Source organism: Barbus barbus (genome assembly GCF_936440315.1).
Source record: "Barbus barbus genome assembly, chromosome: 42".
Taxonomy (NCBI): Eukaryota; Metazoa; Chordata; class Actinopteri; order Cypriniformes; family Cyprinidae; genus Barbus; species Barbus barbus.
The window spans coordinates 18,694,249-18,716,580 of NC_136720.1; the positions used below are offsets into that span (position 1 = coordinate 18,694,249).

General features: G+C 37.2%; 1 protein-coding gene across 2 annotated transcripts in view; it reads right to left on the reverse strand.

Annotated features, from left to right (window-relative positions):
- Nucleotides 1–21,326, reverse strand: part of LOC306861534 (muskelin) — a 29,975-nt gene extending 8,649 nt beyond the window's left edge. For both annotated transcript variants that reach the window (XM_079403849.1, XM_079403850.1), the window contains exons 1-14: nucleotides 21,226–21,326; nucleotides 19,710–19,779; nucleotides 15,695–15,837; nucleotides 15,371–15,459; nucleotides 14,903–15,012; nucleotides 14,378–14,570; nucleotides 11,272–11,349; nucleotides 11,030–11,095; nucleotides 10,435–10,547; nucleotides 8,732–8,944; nucleotides 8,388–8,609; nucleotides 7,861–7,990; nucleotides 1,516–1,663; nucleotides 690–804 (exon numbers count right to left, since the gene is read on the reverse strand). In XM_079403849.1, coding sequence (XP_079259975.1) covers nucleotides 690–804; nucleotides 1,516–1,663; nucleotides 7,861–7,990; nucleotides 8,388–8,609; nucleotides 8,732–8,944; nucleotides 10,435–10,547; nucleotides 11,030–11,095; nucleotides 11,272–11,349; nucleotides 14,378–14,570; nucleotides 14,903–15,012; nucleotides 15,371–15,459; nucleotides 15,695–15,837; nucleotides 19,710–19,779; nucleotides 21,226–21,305 — 1,770 coding nt within the window. In that variant the 5' untranslated portion in view covers nucleotides 21,306–21,326. The remainder of the gene's footprint in view (nucleotides 1–689; nucleotides 805–1,515; nucleotides 1,664–7,860; nucleotides 7,991–8,387; nucleotides 8,610–8,731; nucleotides 8,945–10,434; nucleotides 10,548–11,029; nucleotides 11,096–11,271; nucleotides 11,350–14,377; nucleotides 14,571–14,902; nucleotides 15,013–15,370; nucleotides 15,460–15,694; nucleotides 15,838–19,709; nucleotides 19,780–21,225) is intronic.
- Between the last annotated feature and the right edge of the window lie 1,006 nt (nucleotides 21,327–22,332).

The window sequence follows — 22,332 nt, forward strand, 5'->3', positions numbered from 1 at the left end:
AATTCCATGTTGACTTCCTTGAGGTAAGAGTGGGCTGACACCTACAAGCTTTGGGTTATCAGGTCAGATTGCTAATCAGCCAATCCTAAACTACACTGTTCATAAACATTCAATTCATATTTACAATCAGGGTGCGAACTACGGGGGAGCTAGGGGGAGCTCGGCTCCCCTTAATAAAACATGGGCTCCCCTGATAACGTGATTTAAGAAATTCTGGGGGGGGGTCTCAAAATATATTGACAATGTGTTATTTTGACATGCAATTTCACTCTTGTGTAATGTGATCATTGTGGATTAGTATATGTAAAATTGCAAAAATATCATTCATTCATGCATGAGGGCGATTTAAACCCAATTCACTTCAATAAAGATAACTATACATGCTATTCTTGTCATGAGCATCAAGGTGTGGGGGCGCTGCGGTGCAAATTCATTCCACTCATGTTTAGTACGTTAACTCAAAAATTCGTAGAAAAAATATAAACGTTGGATTCAACATGGCAGTAGATCTGTGCGCGCAGTCCTTGAAATCCATTCTGCAGTTAGCATCGTGACAACACCCCCCCCCAAAACCCCCCAAAACCCCCCCGGCAACAACAACAAAAAACAAAAGGTGGGCTCCCACAAAGTCCACGGTATAGTTCGAACACTGTTTACAATGGGTGTGGAAGTGAAATGATCTACATTACCTTGTGCAACTCATCATAGACTAGCTGATGAGCAAAACGAGGACAAGGTTCCTCTTCCTGTAGGGCCTTAGTGGGGTTTTCTTTCACCGCCTGGTCATTCTTATAAACACATGACCTGCACACAAATACACAGACTTAGACTTTCGTACTGTCCTAGAAAAGTGTACACACACGCACCCACCCAAATCAAGTCAAATAAACAAAATGATAGAAACCAGTACACCAGATCCAAAGGAAACACTGACTGACTGATTTTTCAGAAGCCACAAGCCAACTGCTTCAATTAGCGTACAGAACAAAGGGGTTTTCTCCCACAGTTTAAGTGCAAAGCACATTTAACGCACACACACACACATACACGAGCAGCCAGACCCACACGAAAGCAGAGAACATTCTGTTCCTGTTTGATGGTCACCAACTCCCTTTCTGAAGGTCAGACAGGCCTTTGAAATACAACTTTCTCTCTGGCTTTATTCAATATATGTGAATGCGTGTGAGAGCTGAGAATAATTTATATATAAGGGGGTTTTGTATGATGCATTTACGCTCATCATTGGCTCTGCAATGTATGTTCAATTCACTGAAAAGAGAACATACAGTCCAGGAAGGAAAGAGCATGTTTTTTCATCATAACTGAAGATTTCCTTCTTTTCCAGTAGTGTATGGCAATCTAAAACCTCAGGAATGAAGCGCCTGATGGCGCTCTGTGGATTACCAATGTAGGCAGTCCTCTGGGCCACAGCATATAAACACAGGTCTAGTGTACTCATTAGCATTCAATGTGCAGTGCTGTACAGAGGAACAGCATGTCCAAGAACTCACGCACCAGTTGTTGCGTGCAATGTCGTAGATCCAGAAGGAGTTGCGTACATTCTCCTCGCGTTTGTCTTTGTCTTTGCTGAGTCCTGATAGAACGTGGATCTCATTGAGCTCTGGGTCGATGGTGGCACGCTGAGTGAATCCTGTCATTGGTACTGCAACACAAACACAGACTTAAGCTTAGATCATTAAGAGAATGCATAAACTGTTTAAAGCATTATGATGTAGCAGCTTGGTGAAATCATTGGACACAACATGCAAATCACCTCTATTTTTTCTATGGTTTCAGACAGACTCGACAAATACAGCAGCAATACCAAAGGTAAAAAAAAAAAATTTGTTTGTTTTGCCCCACCCGGGAATGGTGAGTGAATTACCAAAATGTATGCATTTATTTTAAATCGGCCATGAAGTTTAGCATTATTTCTTTAGTACATTAATATAACCACAGATATAATATTACATATTTTTAAGCATTAATTTTTAACAACGTTCTACAATATTTGATTAATACTATATTAATAATAACAAAATATTTAAAACATTTTATATTGATATAAATATAGAATTAGCAACTGAATGTACAGAATTTATTTAATTTTATTAATTTTGTATTTATTACTGATATTCACATTCTTTTATTACCTTCGTGTAACTGAATTGCAATTAAATAAAAATGTGTAATATTTTTTTTATATACATTTATAAATATTTATATTTAAAATTATTTAAGCACTGCTGTACATTAATGTTTACAATATTTAATATTATATTAATACAAAACTAAGGAAATAATTATTATACATATACACACACACACACACATACATACATATATACACACATATATATATATATACACACACATATACATATATATATACACACATACATATATATATACACACATACATATATACACACATATACATATATATATACACACATACATATATATACACACATACATATATATACACACATACATATATACACATATATACACACCCACACACACAAATATATGAAGAGTTGATTTGCAAAACAAAACGATAAACGCCATTACATTAGTGTAGTGTAGTGTCGTACATTATTCTCCACACACAGCGCGATCTGAACCCTAAACACGTTTTGTCAAAAAAGCCAGTATTGTCCACTTTCAAGGCATCGCAAGTTCACGTTTTACTGCAGAAGCAGACAAGCACCCTTGTTGTTTTTGAACAGAGGCCGATAAGTCCATTTTAGCGAATCAGCACGCTGTATTCAGGTCAGGTGACAAGGCTACTTTCACTTTGAAAAGACATGCTAGCTGAGAGGAGTTTCATCAAAGCAGACTAAAAGTGATTGAGGATGGATAATTTCGACAATTGATGAACCTGTGATATCTTCAGGGTGAAAAAGGAAAATAAAAGCGGAAACGTTTTCATGATTCCTTGCAAAAGCAGCGCGTTACAATGGTGAGGGAAAAGCTCCGTGTATTGTGTGTAATCACATGTGGTAATGTCCTCATAAGTCACCTTGTAATACCCATGTCATAAAAAAAATGTCCTCATTTGTCGCAAAAACACACGCATGCACATATACATACATACATATATATATATATATATATATATATATATGAGAAATAACTTTATATAATAAAATAACTGCATAATTCACAGGTGACCCAGGTAACTGATTTTCAATCAAGTTATTTTCAATTAGTTAATTTCTCTTGTATCACTCCATGGTATCTATTCTCTTCAATTCTCCTAAAGTTTTGACCCAAATAAATGTCACTCATTTATTTATTTAGAATTTGTGTATTTATGCACTGAAATGCACAGTAGTTGTGAAATAAACAGGATAAAGTCCCAGGACAGCTTTAGGTCATTTGAATGGCCTGTAATTTAATTTTATTTACACACATTTTGTATTGTTTTTATGCTCAAAAAACGTCACCCTGGTTTGGAACTACATGATAAATGATTTTTTGGTGGTAAACTATTCCTTTAAGGCCTGGTTGTGAACATACTGTTTGGGCTCACGTTTCCTTCCTGGTAAATTGTGTTTTGTTCAGTCTTATTTTTGTCTCTCTCTGCTGCCTTCTAGCTCTTGTTCTCTTTCTGTCACCCCGTCCTCGTCGCACACACATCTCTCTCTAACACGATAACAGAGAGAACACAGAGGTCTTTTTATACTCTCTCATTGCGTCAAGTCGCCCATTGAGATTTTACACAATCTGTTTATGGGAACAGGAAGTGTGTCACAGGCCTGTGTCTGCACAGTCTCTCTCAGGCTTCACAGAGCTCTCACACTCGTTCACCTTCTGTGCCTCTCCTCTCTGTGAACTGGCTGTTCGATTTGGTACGTTCCTTCAAGCTTGACACCACATCATGCTATCGCTACTGATTATAGAGAAAACAAAGAAAAAATTGGGGGACATTATGTGGGTGTGCAGACATTATGCCCTGTCTGCTCACCAAATTCTTCTCCATGCTGATCACAGACGTTTTACAAAGTATGCTTTGTTATAAGTTGTGATTATGCGAGCGAGTTTCATTTGTATGCATGTGTGGCTAACGTGAGTAATCAAACAAGCGTGTGTTAGGTGAGCAAATCACCACAAGTGCGTGGGCATGTATTTTCTCAGAACTCGCTCAGTTCTTCAGAAGCCAATCGAAGTTCTGAGAACTTCAAATTGATAGCGTTTAATGCTGATTTGTGCCGAGAGAGGGCAGACGCTGCAAAGACGCAGGTGTTTCAGGGTTATTTTAGTATTATTTATATACTATTGTAGCATTTAATAGTATTTTGAATGAGCTCTTATTTTTATACTTTTGATAGTGATCTTTTTACATTGTTTCAGTCATTTTTGCTTTTGTCATTTTCTTGTCCTTTTTTTTTAATATATATATATATATATATATATATATATATATATATATATATATATATATATATATATATATATATATATGTATACAGTGCCCTCCAAAAGTATTGGAACAGTAAGGCCAATTCCTTTATTTTTGCTGTAGACCCACCCATTTTACATGTTACCAAAAGTATTGGAACAGATAGAATTAACATAGATTAAAGTGAAAAATACTTAATATTTAGTTGCAAATCCTTTGCTTTCAATAACTGCATCAAGCCTGTGACCCATTGACATCACCAAACTTTTGCATTCTTCTTTTGTGATGCTTTCCCAGGCTTTCACCGCAGCCTCTTTCAGTTTTGGGGGGTTACTCCCTTCAGTCTCTTCTTTAGCAGGTAAAATGCATACTCTACAGGGTTTAAGTGTGGAGATTGACTTGGCCAGTCTAAAACCTTCCACTTCTTGCCCCTGATGAATGCCTTTGTTGTTTTGGCACTATGCTTTGGGTCATTATCTTGCTGCATGATGAAGGATCTCCCAATCAGTTTGGTTGCATCTTTCTGTAAATTGTCAGACAAATGTAGACTTTGGAGTTAATTTTGCTGCTGCCATCATGTGTTACATCATTAATGAAGATTAATGAGCCTGTCCCAGAAGAAGCGATGAAAGCCCAAGCCATTACATTACTTGTGTAATGTGTACTATAATGTACACCTGTGTACACTGTGTTTCAGATGAGCTTGTATGTTTGGGATCATGAGCAGATCCTTTCTTTCTCCAAACTTTAGCCTTTCCATCACTATGGTCCATAAAATCAGTCCATAAAACCTTGTCCCAGAATTTTTGAGGCTCGTCTCCTATGCTTCTTGCTAATGAGTGGTTTGCATCTTCTGGTGTAGCCTCTGTACTTTTGTTCATGAAGTCTTCTACAAACAGTAGATTGTGATACCTTCACTCCTGCCCTCCTGGAGGTTGTTGCTGATGTCACTAACAGTTGTTTTAGGGTCTTTCTTTACAGCGGTCACAATGTTTCTGTAATCCACTGCAGATGTTTTCCTTGATCTACCCGTTTGAGGTGTGTTACTTAGTACACCAGTGGTTTCTTTCTTCCTCAAGAGATTCCAAATGGTTGTACTTGCTATTGCCAGTGTTTGTGCAATGGTTTGATTGATTTTTTATCTTCTCTCAGCTTCACAATTGCTCGTTTCTCTGGTTTTCATGTTGGTTCCACTATAAATGCAGTCTGCACGGATCTTAAACTGAGCGCAGACATTCAGTGCTATTTATTGTTTGAATAATCAATTAATAGGACACACCAGGGCAACAGAACACACCTGTCAGTCACATGTTCCAATACTTTTGGTAACATGAAAAATGGGTGGGTTCAAACAAAAGGTGCTATCTTCTAAGTTGTGTATCAGATCCAGATGAAAATACCTGCAAATAAAAGCTGAAATGTTAATCTCTCATCTCATATTCTCATTTTCATCTTTTGATGTCAAACCCAAATGTTTTCAGTCTACAGCAAAAATAAAGGAATTGGCCTTACTGTTCCAATACTTTTGGAGGACACTGTATATATATTTATTTTTAATACATTTATTAGTGCTGTCAAATGATTAATCGCGATTAATCGCATCCAAAATTAAAGTTTTTTTTGTTTAGATAATATACATATGTACTGTGTATATTTATTATGCATGTATAAATACACATGCATGCAAGCATATATTTAAGGAAAATGTTGTTTATGTATTAAATATATCTCTATATAATATAAATTAAATTAATATAAATATACACATGTAAATATTTTCCAAAGATGTACTGTATGTGTGTGTATTTAATACATACATAATAAATATACAGTACACACACATTATGTAAACAAAAACTTTTATTTTGGATGTGATTAATCGTTTGACAGCACTAACTTTTATTAAAATTGTAATACCTCCAATATAACTTTAGTTAGCTGTCAACATTTCTTAATCTTAATTTAGGTTTTTAATCTAACATTTATATTTTATTTCATCTTGACTCCGAAAAGGATTTTTAATAGTTTTAGTTTCCATAAATAACAACAACACTGCTGTGTTTCTACAAAAAAAAAAAAAACGGCCATAAAATACCTCAAATTGTGCTACTTCACCTTGATGAAAATGTGTGCTGTTAGTTTAATAAATCACAGGTAAAAAGAAAAAGCCCTAATACTCAAGAAGGGAGGAATCTGTGAGACCAGAATATCGCTGAGACTTGGGTTAGTAAGTAACCACCTAGCAATACCCTTGAAAGACCCTTAACATAGTGCCTGTTAGACTAGCATTTTCTCAAGAAAAACAAATTATAGTTTTGCATAACCAGAGTCATCTAAGGCTGCAACAGAGAAGACTTTAAATATCAAAATGTATATTTCAGGCCGAGTCTTCAGAGGAGAATATCTTGATGAGAGTCAGAATCCATGTTCTTTGTACAGCAGCATGTTGTAACCTCAAAAACCTTGTCTCCCTGCTCAGGAAAGTGCTGTAATATTTACCCCTCATCAGGACTATTCTCACAAGAAACGTTCATCACTATCATCCAGACCAGCAGATTTGTGTATATCAGTATCACGGAGACAGATGATGTCAAGTTGATTTAGCTGTTGAACAGTAAGACTTCAACAGATCATATGTTCGCCTCAGCTGCACGTAACTGGCTGCAGCAGTGACATAATCATCACCTGATTCAACTCTATTTCTGAACATGATGTCACTTTCATGCTTAAGATTCCTCTGCTCTCCTTTTAAGGAGTATTTTCTCAGGGCACGGCTTTGTAAGAGCCATTAGCTGGGTTTCCATCTAAAGTTGCGAATTTAATTTAAGCGCAAATTTGGAATATCGCATAAAAAAAAAAAATTGCGAATAAGCACCGTATCCATCCAACGAGCCAAAGAGAATCAAATCATCACTTCCTGATAACCTGGAACTAAATATCACTAAGAAAAGTAGAAGAAGCCACTAAATATAATTATTTTCATATATAATAAATTGCTTGTGCCTTAGAGTGAGCAGACAAAACAATAAATGCGGTCATTGCTTTCGGAGGCGGATGGCTGCTCTTTACGTATGCAGTCGTGTAAGACAGTTCAGATGCTGTTATACAGAAATACATTGATGACAGACATTTCTCGGGCATTTAAGAATGACCATTACATTTCAGATGCTGCGCAAGGAGATTGGTTTGCTGGTTAGTCAGGTTTTGCCATCCCATAGCACAAAGTCACAGACTTTTTTTGATGCACATGGAGGAATTTATTCGCAAAATGCGTTTCAATCTCCCATTATCCGCATTAACCCTTTTACGCACAAAACCACCTCAATGGATTTTTCTTCGAAATATGGCATTTCCATCACACGTTTCAGATACGATACTTCAAAATGTGTGATGGAAACATAGCTATTGCTACAGTATGAAAAAAAACAATCATGTGGCTAATGACATCATACCCATGCCCGAGTCCTTCTTGGTGCCATCTGAGATGATCTCCACGTGGTCACCATCAACGTCGTAACTGAAGAAATCATTCAAGTACGTTTTGGACCTCTGACCTCCAAAAACGTACAGGCAGCGATTTCTCTGTGGGAGAGAAGAGAAAAATTGTCAAATCAAACTTGTCAAAACCACCCATAAATTCCACTTAACACCAATACATTTATCCCAATAAACAAACCAATCATCTGTCTTAAAACTATTTTTGTAATCAACTTTCTTATTGGAAAATGTTGTTCAGGTGTGTGTGTATATATATATATATATATATATATATATATATATATATATATATATATATATATATATTTTTTTTTTTTTTTTTTTTTTTTTTTTTTTATTATTGGAAAATGTCGGTCAGGTATATACAAGTCCTAATTCATACCAGAAAATCCACAAATGCATCAAAAATATGAGGTCAGCGTGCAACATATCCTGAGTTGCAGCTCAGAGCGCTTTATGGGTCATTACTAAGGAGACGGACCGTGTGGAAGAGCATGCAGTGTCCGATGCGGGACTGGATGTCCTCCGGCCCAGCATTACACGAGTCTTCTCTGAGCAGACTCCAGCTGCCAGCTTGACAGTGATATGCGTAAAGCCCGCTGAACTGAGGTTCTGACGTCCGGCTGTCATCCACGCTGCCGTTACATGTCAGAATCCGACCACCAAAAGTGTAAATCATGTGTTTCTCAGAGTCCATGCACATCTGAGAGAGAGAAAGACAGACGGTTTGTCCAAATACCTGAGAAATACTGAACTGTTCATCATAAACCTGTACAAGGGAGACTCCTGGTGGTATGTGGGCATATATCCATATAAAATGCGTACCTGGTGGTCGAACACGAGTTTGGGTCCTCCATCAGCAGACGTGTCTTCACTTAGGAGAGTCCACGTGTTGGCGTCAATGTCATAGCAGTAGAAGTCACTCTTCAGTGACTTGCTGTTTCTGACAGAGGAGTCCAGATAACGGCCCAGCGTGTAGATTTGCCTCCGCTGAGAGTCGATGCACATTTTGTGACACGACCGAGCACTGGGACCGTTCTAAAAGAAATATATCACAGCCTTTATAGTTTTTGCCTCTTAGTCAGATCACCTATAGATCAACTGATACATATAGCACACAAAATTGTATTTTATTTATTTTTTTAAATTGCATTTTTCCTCAAGTTATACAAACCTTTTTTAGCTTTTAAAGGGATAGTTCAATGGAAAATTTAAATTCTGTCATTAATTACTCACCTTCATGTAGTTCCAAACCCATAAGACCTTTGTTCATCTTCGGAACAGAAATTAAGATATTTTTGATGAAATACGAAAGCTTTCTGACTCTTCATAGACAGCAATGCAACTACCACGTTCAAGCCCAGAAAGCTAGTAAAGGAAGACATCATTAAAAAATAGTCCATGTGACATCAGTGGTTCAACCATAATGTTATGAAGCTAGAAGAATACTTTTTGTGCACAAAGTAAACAAAAATAAAGACTTCATTCAACAATTTTGCATGCATCGTGGTACAGTCGTGAATGTGTCGAAGAATGACACTGAAGACAAGAAATTGTTGAAAAAAAGTCATTTTTGTTTTTTGGGGGGGGGGTACAAAAAGTATTCTCAAAGCTTCATATAATTAAGGTTGATCCACTGATTTTAACAATGTCTTTACTACCTTTCTGGGACCTGGAACGTGTCAGCTGTGTTGCTGTCTATGGAGGGTCAGAAAGCTCTCGGATTTCATCAAAAATATCTTAATTGGTGTTCTGAAGATGAACGGAGGACCTACGGGTTTGGAATGACATGAGGGTGAGTAATTAATGACAGAATTTTCATTTTTGGGTGTACTATTCATTTAATTAGTCTCTCTGAGAATAATGTTTTTTTACATTCACTGGAATATGGAAAAATGGAAGAATATCCAAAATTTGGAAGATTAAAGTTATCAAATCTATGGGCACGTAACCTAGATAAGTAAATTTCACAATGTTTTCAGCAACACTTGTGAAAAATAAAATACTGAATTTTTTTTCCCGATGGACATAAATTCTTTGTAGTCTGCATAGCCATTTATGAGTGCTGGTCTACTTTTGTGAGATCATTAATTCAGATGTACCCACCCCTGAAACATCCCGTAAGAAAAACAACTGCGGTTGGCCAGATCACATATCAGTCAGGCAGGCCCTTCCTGCATTAATGGGCAGCTCTTAGTCTATGCTGGAGAGTGTACCAGACTTTATGCAGATTTAAGCAGCCAAAGAGATCTCCATTATAATTTCCATCAGCACTGTGGTGTCTCTCTACATATTTTCCATTACAATCACTTCATTCTCTTCCTCATTCACAAACTACAAAACCTATTTAGTCAAAAATCCCCATTTAAATAACCTACAGATGGAGTATACATAACTCAGTGAACTTTGCACAGAAAGCGCAGCGAAGTATGCAAAACTCAATGACATGATGGAAACATCTAGGGAATTTCTGTGCCAATCAGCTGAGTCTCAATCGAAAGAAATTCCTCTTTTACTTTCTCTCTCACCTCTTTCTCTGTGTCCCTGGAGATACAGGCCCATTGGTTCTCCTTCACACTGTACGCCCAGAAATCTGCCAAGTCCTGCGTTCCATCCCAGCCACCAAACAGATACACGGTTTCTGCCGAATAAAGAGGCGAATACAAAAACATAGAAACAGAAAGCAGCGGTGAGTGGGTGAGGCGTTTTACACCTTTGTAAAAAATTCAATATGAAATCGAAGGATAAAAACTATTATGGAATTTTAAAAGCTGTTATAAATCATCATATTCTTGAAAGGCAGCGGTGTGCTGAGGTTGGAAGGCTGATGTTGCCATGGTGATAAGCAGAGACAGTTGTTTGAGCTATTGAGCGTCAGCTGAGCTGTACAGCGGGTTACTTGAGGTCAGTTTCAATGCACAGGGCTGCGGGGATTGATTGTTCCTCTAACAAGCAGCTCACAGATTCACACGCACATTTAAAACAGCCCTTAACTCACAACAGCGGGGCTAAATGCAGTCTTAGCTTGCATTCCACTACAAGCAAGACAGGACAAGCTAAATAGTGCTGCGATAACCGCCCAATTAGAAACTTTGCAAATCAGCCTTCTGACGCAAAACGTACCTGTCTGAACATCAATGACCATCTGATGACCTCCTCTCATGCCCGGTCTGTTATCATCACCATCACCTAATCAGAAAAATGGAGAAGAACAGAAGTGAATTGAAAGTGGTGCGTGTCAGGAACTAGACACACACTGAATATCAATACAGCCCTTAAGTCATTTAATACAGCAGACGAGGATTCCCTGGAGTCCAGCATGCAGATTCAGAGCAAGAGGCCACCACTTGTGTGTTCTGTCGTACCTTTGTTACATTTGGGGATGATCTGACTCCAGCGCGGTTTATAATCCTGCTGGCTAATGTACTGATTAAACAAACCATCTGGAAGAGAACAGATAAAGAGTCAAGTGTGCACTTTCATTTGCTAATGCATACTCCCTGAGCAGGAAACAATCCAAGTGTACATTAGGTTCTAATTACCGTAAATTTACACTGTGACCACAAAAGAGAACATGTAAGAACATGAAACACAACTGCGAACGTGACGTAAAATTCTCTCCTATCCCATTCTAATCCTGTATGTAGAAGGTGATTCCTTTTAAAAATCTTTAAACACAGTGTTAGTTCTTGACTAGCCTGACAGTGGATCAACCAATGGCTCAAGCCTGAAGGTGGACTATTTGTTTTGTCTGAAGAAAAGTCAGTTAACAAGTCTCTAATATCACTAACCAAGGTCACAATAAAATTATGTATTTTATACCAATTAAACCTGACATCAGATGTTTCATAAAATTTCTTGAGCTAAAATTGCACAAAAAAAATATATTTTCCCGGTTGCTGTGCAAAGGATGGCAAAAGATGTTGAAACAAAAAAACCACTTATAAGGATTAATGATTGACTCTTTTTACTGGAAGGCGGGACTTCCTTCACAAGAGAAACCTTATTGAGTGTTGCACTTCCTCCCATTCATTGTAATACTCATGGACTGTTTCTGTGTAATATCGTCTTTGCCTCAATGCTACATAAATGCTAAATAAAGAGGCACAACAGTCATTTATTATATTCAATAACAACAACGGCTTGTTCCATGTGTCATGCATCACACCATTTATACGTCATTGCATACGAGCAAAACTTTCCAGTTTCTGTTTTCAGTCCGATCAAGTGTTTACATGTCATTTCGAATGGATTAGAAAAGGTTTATCCCACCCCTCCCAAAATTGAAAAATTGAAATTGAAATTTTAATCTGTTTGGCCATTTTTATTCCAATTGAGGTGTTTACATGGAGCATTTTCATTCAGATTGGACTTTTAAACAGATTGTAATTGGAATACAATGCTCCATGTAAATGTACCTACTGAGTACCACACCACTTTCAAATCAATCAAAATATTCCAAGGTTTACTTTAAATTAAAAAAAAACATTTATGCAAATGTCTTGCTAATAGCTTGCATGAAAAGTGTTTTGCGGACACACATTCCGCAGGTTGAATCATAACCAGGTGAACTTATAAAGTTACACATTACTGACATACGACCAAAATTGTAATGGAAACTATACTGCCGTGCAAAGGCAAAAGACCGTAACTTAGATTTTTGTTGAAAATGAGTTATTGATATTTTTGGGACATTCAAGACATCCTTTATCAAGTATCTTGAGTCAATTTAGTTGTTTTTCCGAGAAAATAATGGGTCGTCTCAAACGTAACTTCAAAAAGCCCTGGAGACACCAAGGCAGAACACCATATAACACCAGTAATGGCTCTTTTGCTTTGCATGGAATGCTCAAAATGTTTTGTTTAGCCGCGCTTCAAAATGAAGTTATGGTGCCGGCTTGGAGTTATTCAGTGTTCTGCCTTTTTTTTACTGTCCATTAAAGTCTGCTGCATTTTAATTACTGTGTAGACAAACGAATTAGATCGCGATCTACCAAACAGCTCCATATAACAAAGCACTGTAAAGACCAGACACCTTGGCAGCACTACATAATTGTGAATAACCTTTAAAGTTTTTTTTTTTTTTTTTTCCTTTTTGTAATGCAGATTATTCACCTGGCTGTCACGTCTAGTTGGATGCGTGTGTACTTGAATGCCGTAGCATGTAGCATGATCAGTCATAAAATCAGTAGCCTAACAGTTCGCAATTAAATCCATATCCTACCTTTTCTTGTAACCCGATAAAATCAATCCATGACGCTGAACGTCGTCGGAGATGTTTAATCCACACGCATTTCTGAGCATGCCTGCTTGCTGGCATTCACATAAATCCACAAGTCGTTCTTTTAGGTTAGGCTATTTAATTCAAGTCAATATAAGCAATTATGCTATATCTAGAATTATTGTATGTTACTGAGCATAGCAAATAAATTGATTGCAAAATGGTATCCACACACAACTTTTAGTCTGCTTGTTACGGTAAAAAAAATTATAATTAATACAGTCACATTACTATATGCAATAGCCAATTTGAGATAGCCCATGATCAGTAGATTTTATACAGGTGTTACTATAACGATTTTGTAAATGGTGATCAGCAATCAAATATTGATAATGTGGAAGTTACTGCCTTTTGCCTTGGTGTGACTTCTCACTTTTTGCAGATAATGCAAAGGCAGAGTACATTAACTTTAAAATAGGGGTAAAAAGCTAGTTTGAGCTCACAATTTTTTAATGTAGATACCGTAATTTTCATTACTAAAACATCTAATTGCCAAATGTCCAGTGTCCTACCTATAATTAATTTGGCTGGACAAGTAAAAAACTTTAGTCATTTTTCTCAGTTTCACATTATAGCAAGTTAAGGTCTTTTGCCTTTGTAGGGCAGTATAGCTCTCTACTGTGAAACCACCCACAGGTTTGAGTCAAAAAGCAGCATGTTGGTGTTTTTTCTATCATTATGACTCATTGTGTTATTTAAAATGTCTGGGAATGTTGAAATATATAAAATCCATAGTTCCTTATTTTTTAACCTGCACCCTCCAGTCAACAGGCAAACATTAGTTCAAGTGGGAGTATTTGAAAAACAAGTTTTGCAAAGCAGTAAATAATCACTATTCAAAGAATATGAGAAACTAAAGCGTCGAGTCTTTTTGAAGTACATTCTGCTGTATAACACTGCAATTGTGGCATAATGCTGCAAGTTCATCAAAATCTCTCTAACAGTGAGAGCAATGCATTTTAAAAAATATAACACACTAAAATCATGTTTAGTCTGCTTCAAGTGAAACAGACCGTTCGAGAGGAGATCATCTTTATTTGACATAAAATGTCAACAAGGATGTCCTGGCTCGCAACGTAACACGATTATAATCCAGAACCATTCTGTTGGTTACAGTGAAACAACATGCCCACATTCCCTACTTAATGAATGTGGCACAGATCCATATGATGAAACACAGGGTGAGGTACCTCTCACGGCTTTGTCTATAAGCTCCTCGCAGGCGTCAAAGTCTCCTCTGAGGACCAGCCGCTCATGGAGGTGTGTGAGCATGGGATGCTCCAGAGCGATCCGTGTTTTCTTCTGCAGGGACTCGAAGGCTTCTGTGTAGTTGTGCTGCCGGAAGTGTTTCAGGCACAGACGGATGGCCTCCTGTTCACGGTACTGTCGGGAAAAAAAAAAAGCACTTTAGCTATATTATCTTTAAGCAGTGGGTGGTTAATAATGGCATAATCTGAAATAAGTCATTTCTATTACGCAGCATGTTCATTTTTACATTCTTTTAAGATAGACGTGTGTGTGTGCGTTTGCCACCCATTTTAAGATCCAGAATTTCATCTCATTCTGTATCATTGCATACAGGCGGGATAATTTTAAAAATAAGAACCATTTTAACAGTCTTAGAATGCTTTTTTTGATTTTGGGATGAATTATAAATGTAACATTTCTATGTGACATTCATCCTCAATGGCTGTGGATGTTCGGACACAACTCACCTTACTGTACCAGTTAAGGCAGGGCTGGACAACGTCTGGATCTTCTATGCCGTGTAACTCAATATACCAGATGCTGAAGTTAAAGCTGGGCCCCCATGACATCAGAGGCACTGTATATAACCAACCAAGCACACACAGACAGCATCAAGAGAGGACATTAACACTTTGCTTTAAAAAAAACAAAATTTTATAAAAAATTAGATGTCAAATTTTGTATTCTCAAAAGAATATCAGATTTCAATGTCTAAAGCACACAGCTTGCAATATCGCAAGAGAAGAATGTCTTGTCAAATGAGTTCAGCGTTCACACAAGCACTTGTTTGTTCCATCAAAGACTTGCAGAGTCATTCAATCACTCACTCAACTCATTGTCTTCCTCTGAAATCATGTGATGACTGATCTTTCACCTAAATGTGTCATGACATGAGTTCACCAGGTCTTTTGATCACTCTTTCTGTAAACACTCACCTATTTTAATGAACCTGCAGGGAAACATCTGCTCATCGATCTTGTGCTTTAGCGTGAATGTCTCCTTGTTGAAGTCATTCTTAAGGCCACTAAGATTAGATGAAGAAGAAGCAGCCATTTCCATAAACATTACTCACATCGCAAGAAACACAATAAGCCATTTTATAAAATGTTTGTGTTCTGGTGCTCTATTACAAAGTTAAGTATATCTGGTCACCTGCTCTCAAAATGATATAAAAGCTACGAGTCCGTAAAGTTTAGCTGACGAAGATTAGCCTGCAAGTAGATTGTAATCACAAACTAACATTCTCACACCAGTCTCACCTAGACAAGAGCTCCGTCATGTTTTCTTCACTCATGCCTCCGAACACTTTGAACTTCTTCAGGTTGCACACGTGGGTTTTCTCATATTTGCCATAAGTGATGCTCAGAACGATAGCTGGTCTCTCCAGTTTTAAGATCAAGTACTGAGCAGCAGAAAAGAAATAAAAATTGTTACACCAAAGCAATTCGAATCTGAAATATTCTAGCCACGACTATCAATTTAATCAAAAACTATTAAGATCCATCCATAACATATTAATAACTTTTCAATTAATTTAAAAACTTTACCTTTACCACATCAGTCAATCTAGACCTATATCTAATATCATTTATCATTATGCATGTTTAAAGTAACACATCAAGTATGTTTTGTTATAAAAGCAAAACGGGAAATAAAAGTTCCCCCTCAAAACTAGCATACACTACAGTTCAAAATTATGGGCTTGGTAAAATTTTAAACAATAATAATAATAAATAAAATAAGTATTTTTATTCATAAAGGATGTATTAAATTGACTTAGAGTGACAGTATAGACATTTATAATGTGTATAATATTTTGATTTCAGAAAAATTGTGTTCTTTTTAACTTTCTATTCTAAATAAAAATCAGCATATTTAGAATGATTCCTGAAGTATCATGTGACACTGAAGACTGGAGCATTGAGTGCTGAAAATTCAGCTTTGCATCACAGGAATAAATCATATAAAAAAAAAATAGAAAACGGTTATTTAAATTGCAATAATATTTTTACATTTACTGTTTTTACTGTATTTTTGATCTAATAAATGTAGCCTTTATAAGCATAAGAGACTCCTTCCAAAACAATCTTACCAACCCCAAACAGCTGAACAGTAGTGCATGTCCTCACAAAACTTGGAAAACAGGGCAACAAGTTGTACGGGCTTCTTTTCTGGTATTTTTTCCTCCTTGACAGTATCTATCACTATCCATTTTGGATGTAAAATTCCTAATTTTCTTTTTAATATATTAAGGGATCTTACGTTCCTCTGTGAACATTACAAAACACAAGGAAGATATGTTCTTGTGTTTCTGGTGCATATAAAGAGACACAAGATCACAAAGGCAGGAGACTGCAAGTGACAACACCCTCTCCAGGTGCAGGTGGACAGGAGGGGTTTATATTACTCATGCTGTCCTCGTGAAAACAATTCAATCATCCGTAGACATCTATTACAGAACAGCCCGTAATCACAGCTTGTAAGTTATTGCTCGGAACAAACGCAGCTTGCGTAGAGACCCTAAAAATGAATGGGCTACTTTCATTGAAGACGGGAAGGGTGAGGAAAATATTTCACACAGACTGACTGCGATATTCCATCCACCAGTACTGATGGCCGCCTGCACCAAGAGCTTGGTAAAAAAATAAAATAAAAAAGGTTTTCCACCATTCAGCATTTAACCCACAGATGAAATATTGATTGAACTTTCTATAATCAGCTACAACATGTAGAGAGGTCATTTCTGGAATAAAAAAAAACGGATAATGACAGGAACTATGATTTCGTAAAACTCTGATCTCTGCAGAGGGTAACTGTGCTTTTTTAAGTAAAAGGATGAGAGTGGAAGGACACGAGTGAGAAAACACAAGGGTTTGAGTTCGGGCTGGAGGTTAAAAGTTGAGGGCGCGTGTTTCTGTACCGCCAACACGCACTTTCGATTTCCTTATTGCCTAACCACAAGTCTGTCTGCGCTGCAATGGTCTGTGCCACAAGGCCGGCAAAGAAAAGAGGCTTCCTCTTTCCAAAAGAAGATGAAAGCAAGGCACAGTCAGTGTCAATGAATGAAAATTTCAACATAACCAGGCATGCTAATATCAACAACTGTCAACATTGAAACTAGGGCTGGGCGATATGACCAAAAAAATGATCACGATCATTTTTCTTCATATCAGTCGATATTGATAATTGTGAAACCTTTATTTCTTTCAAGTTTAAAGCCAGATTTTTGCTCCAAAGTGAAAGTTTTAGAAATCAGACCATTAATTTTCCTTAACAAAATAAATATCTAACTAGAAAAAATTATTTCTTAGTTGCTGCATGTTCTAATGAGTGATATTGTTTCAAATCAAGAAACAGGTTCAGGTTGCCTGATAATATTAATAATAATAATTTCACTTTTAGTTTTATATGGTTAAATTTATTCTATTATTTGCTAATCATGACTCGCGGCCGCTAGAGGAGTTTCTCAGCGCAGATTTCCCTCGAGATCCAGATGCTTTTAGACTCCTTGTGAGGAAAAATCCATGGTACAGCATTTGGTTTAAACCTATACTTATATCCATCGCCATCTGTAAGCTCTTTCAGTAGCTGTGGTCATCATATCAGTATTTTATTTTCCGAGTTGTCTATTCCGAGTTGTGTTGTGGTAAAAATAGCAACAGGTAGCGCTAGTAGCTCACCTATACCCCTTTTCCACCAAGGCAGTTCCAGTGCTGGTTCAGAGCCAGAGCCTAGTTTCAAACCGGTTCTTTGTTTTTCGACACCCAAAGCACCAGCTCCGAACCAGTAAAAGCGGTTCGTAAGTAGCACCAAAGCATTGCTGGGCTAGAAGAAAGAAGCGCTTGCGTCAGGAGCTGGGGGCCGGGTTACCGTGACCAACAAGACGAACAGAAACTTGGACCGCCATATTTGAAATAGCAGCTAAACGCTAACACGTTTGATTCGCCATGTTTGGATGCCGATGTAGGTTCGCAAAGCCATGAACATCAATAGCAACGCAACGTCCGCCATTGTTGATAGTTTGTTTAGGCTTGTCTTATATTAAGCTTATATTAAGCCATACAAGTCGTAATACCCAGGGATCCCTTTAAGACTGTAGTCCAGATGCGTTTTCTCTTTCAGCTGTTTACTCTCTCTTAAGACCTAAATCGCTGTGTTTATGAGGATACTTGCAAAGACGGGGATTCTGATGCATATAAGTTTGTTTATGTAATCGTTCAAAGCCAATAAATTGGCAAAAAAACACGGTCCTTTCACACAGAAACAGAGATGGCGCACACATATAGCTCTGTTGTTTGTGTTTCAACAGCTTAAAATTGGTTGTTTTAAAACTGCAGTGCTTAAAAACGCGTGCCCATGCTACAGATGTAGTCCCTCGTTTAGGAACAAGCTCTTCGTTTTGTTCTGGTCGTTCTCCACCTGGTTTTGTCTCCCCTTCACGTGGTGGCGTGTAAAGATCGCAGTCATCCAAATGATGAAAAAGTATTACCATAAACAATGTATTTTGCGACACCACGAAATAAACAATAGAACATAATATGAAACGATAGACTTTATTTCGTCCATCCGATATATATATCGTCATAACGCACAGCCCCATAATGGAATGTGTTTTTATTATTAAAACTTATCACATAATTAGTGAGCAATGAATCTGTCTGCAAAGCACTTGCAGAACAAATAATCTGAAAATCTGAATAAAAGACTTATTTTATTATCATTGATATACTATTATGGTTTTATTAAATGTTTTGAATTCATTTTTTTATGTCTTGTGTTTTCATGTTAATTTTAGTTAATGTTTTTATAATTTTGCTGTGTGTTTTTGTAATTTTTATGTTTCTAGAGTTCTTATACATTTGTTTTCCTGTAGCTCAAATAGTAGAGCATGGCGCTAGCAACGCCAAGGTCATGGGTTTGATTCCCAGGGAGAGCAAGAGCTGATAAAATGTAAAAACTGTAACTTGAATGCAATGTAAGTCGCTTTGGATAAAAGCGTCTGCTAAATGCATAAATGTAAATGTACTGCAGTTTTAGTTATTTTAGTACTTGTACTAAAAAAACAAAAACAAAAAATTACGCCCTCGCAACTAGCTAAAATACAGTAAGTTTACTTTTTTAATTCAGTAAAAAAAAAAAAAGTTTCTTTGTTTTTCCCAAGTAAGATTTTTTTTTTTTTTTTTTGGTTTTAGTTTTTTTGTTAACAATAATAACCCTGATACAGGAACTATTATCCAGCTCAGCTCAACACTGAAAGGCGTAAGCAGAATTTACCTGTGGAGGGTAGTTGCTCTCAGATGACCACCTGGAAGACTGGTCGTTAGGTTTGTCCACTAAAATATTCCTGCAAACAAATAAAATATGAAAGAGTTAAAGAAAAGCGTAAGGCTCTCTTGCATGCATAATGGACAAGTTGTGCAGATCTTCCATAGAATTATGCTGTCACCATGAATGCACAAGCATTCAGTGCTAACAACTTTCTAATTGTGATGCATACTCACAGATTAATACATGCATAAATGTGCCTTGTTTATACAATTATGCTTGCAACTGGATTATGCTGGTTATGCCAAGTCCAACACAGTTCTGCTTGCTAGATAAAGTTCATAAAGCATGTAAGCTTGAGGTTATGGGCAAAAACAAAACTGGCAAGAGTACACAGGTGTCACAACAATATATGCTTCACCACTGACTAATGCATGGATGCGTGCACTGTTTATGTCAGTCTACTACAGCACATTTTCCTCTAGCTGTCATATCTAACACAAGCATTACAAAGAAGGTATGCAAATTATTAATGCATGATCCATTTTACATGACACAAATTGCATGGATATTATGGGTAATAACCAATCTGTTCATTGGCTGTGTTTCAAAACTAAGTGAGAGACCACGTTTCATAGGCTGTCTAGATAGGCAGCTCACTTGTTTCAAAACTCTGCTACTTCATGCCTTGCTAAATAGCTAGAAATAACAGCATATTTCGTACAAATGCCCCTGTTAAATACATTTTACCATGGAAGTATTGTTACATAATATTGTAGATTAACAAAAACAGAAGATGGTTAAAAGAGGGGATAAAAATAGCATGCGACTCTCACAGTGTCATATTCCAACAGTTTAACATTAACGTTAATCAACATAGCATCTTTATGTAACTTATGTATTTTTAAACAGTACTGGTAGTCTAATTATGCTGTATTTTGAACAGATATTTTAAATAAAGACGAAAACACCGATTTAAATAGCATTCACCGATTTGCGCTTTGTTTACATCTACAATTCAGTAGTTATCTAACGTTAGCCATATAGCTAACCGGCTACATACTGCAGTTCGGATTTACATTTTAAGTATAAATAAACACAGTGCAGTAAGACACCTGACAGGTTCTTAAAAGAGCATCATGATCTATATAATGATATGAAAAATAATAAACACTAGGTGTACTTCAGGCGTGTTATTTGTTTAAAACTCACATGGGCTGCTTCCTACTAGCCTAACCTAGCATGCTAACATGTCTGTCACATCTTCACATTTCCATACATGTATAGCCGTTTCCAGACTTTTGCACATCTAAATGCACATTGATATGTAAAATTTGATATTCGTTTGCTTTGTTGCTTGCAGTTTATATATTTGCGGCTGCTTTATGTACCCGTCTGCTGTAGCCCGGCCCGTTGGTTAGATAAAGCCATGGATTTGATTAATATTACAGAGTTATAAACTGTGTATGTATATTTAAGAGCAGATATAGAGTCTTAACGTGAGTGTTTAATGTGCGTTACTCACTCGGGTAAATATGTAGAGGAGTACGAGCTCCATTTATAAACACTGTAGGAGAGCACTCTGCTGTCAGGAGCCACCGCCATCTTGATGCACGAACGAAACACTTACACACACATACATGTACATCTCAAAAAATTAGAATATCATGAAAAAGGTCAATATTTTTTGTCCCTCATTTCAGAAAGTGAAACCCATATATTATACAGATTCATTACACATAGAGTGAAATATTTCAAGCCTTTATTTCTTGAAATTATGGCTTACAGATAATGAAAACCCAAAATTCAGTGTCTCAGAAAATTTGAATATTACATAAGATCAATAAAATAAGGATATTTTAAACAGAAATGTCAGGCTTCTGAAAAGTATGTTCATTTCTATGCACTCAATACTTGGTTGGGCCTCCTTTTGCATTAATTACTGCATTAATGCAGCGTGGCATGGAGGCAATCAGCCTGGTGCACTGCTCAGGTGTAATGGAAGCCCAGATTGCTTTGATAGCGGCCTTCAGGTCATCTGCCTTGTTGGGTCTGGTGTCTCTCATCTTCCTCTTGACAATACCCCATAGATTCTCTATGAGGTTTAGGTCAGGCGAGTTTGCTGGCCAATCAAGCACAGTAACACCATGGTCATTGACCCAGCTTTTGGGCAGGTGCCAAGTCCTGCTGGAAAATGAAATCAGCATCTCCATAAAGCTTGTCAGCAGAAGGAAGCATGAAGTGCTCTAAAATTTCCTGGTAGATGGCTGCGTTGACTGTGGACTTCAGAAAACACAGTGGACCAACACCAGCAGATGACACGGCAGCCCAAATCATCACTGACTGTGGAAACTTCACACTGGACTTCAAGCAACATGGATTATGTGCCTCCACTCTTCCTCCAGACTCTGGGACCTTGATTTCCAAATTAAATGCAAAATTTACTTTCATCTGAAAAGAGGACTTTGGACCACTGAGCAACAGTCCAGTTCTTTTTCTCCACAGCCCATAGGCGCTTCTGATGTTGTCTCTGGTTCAGAAGTGGCTTGGTAGCCCTTTTCCTGAAGACGTCTGAGCGTGGAGACTCTTGATGTACTGACTCCAGCTTCAGTCCACTCTTTGTGAAGCTCTC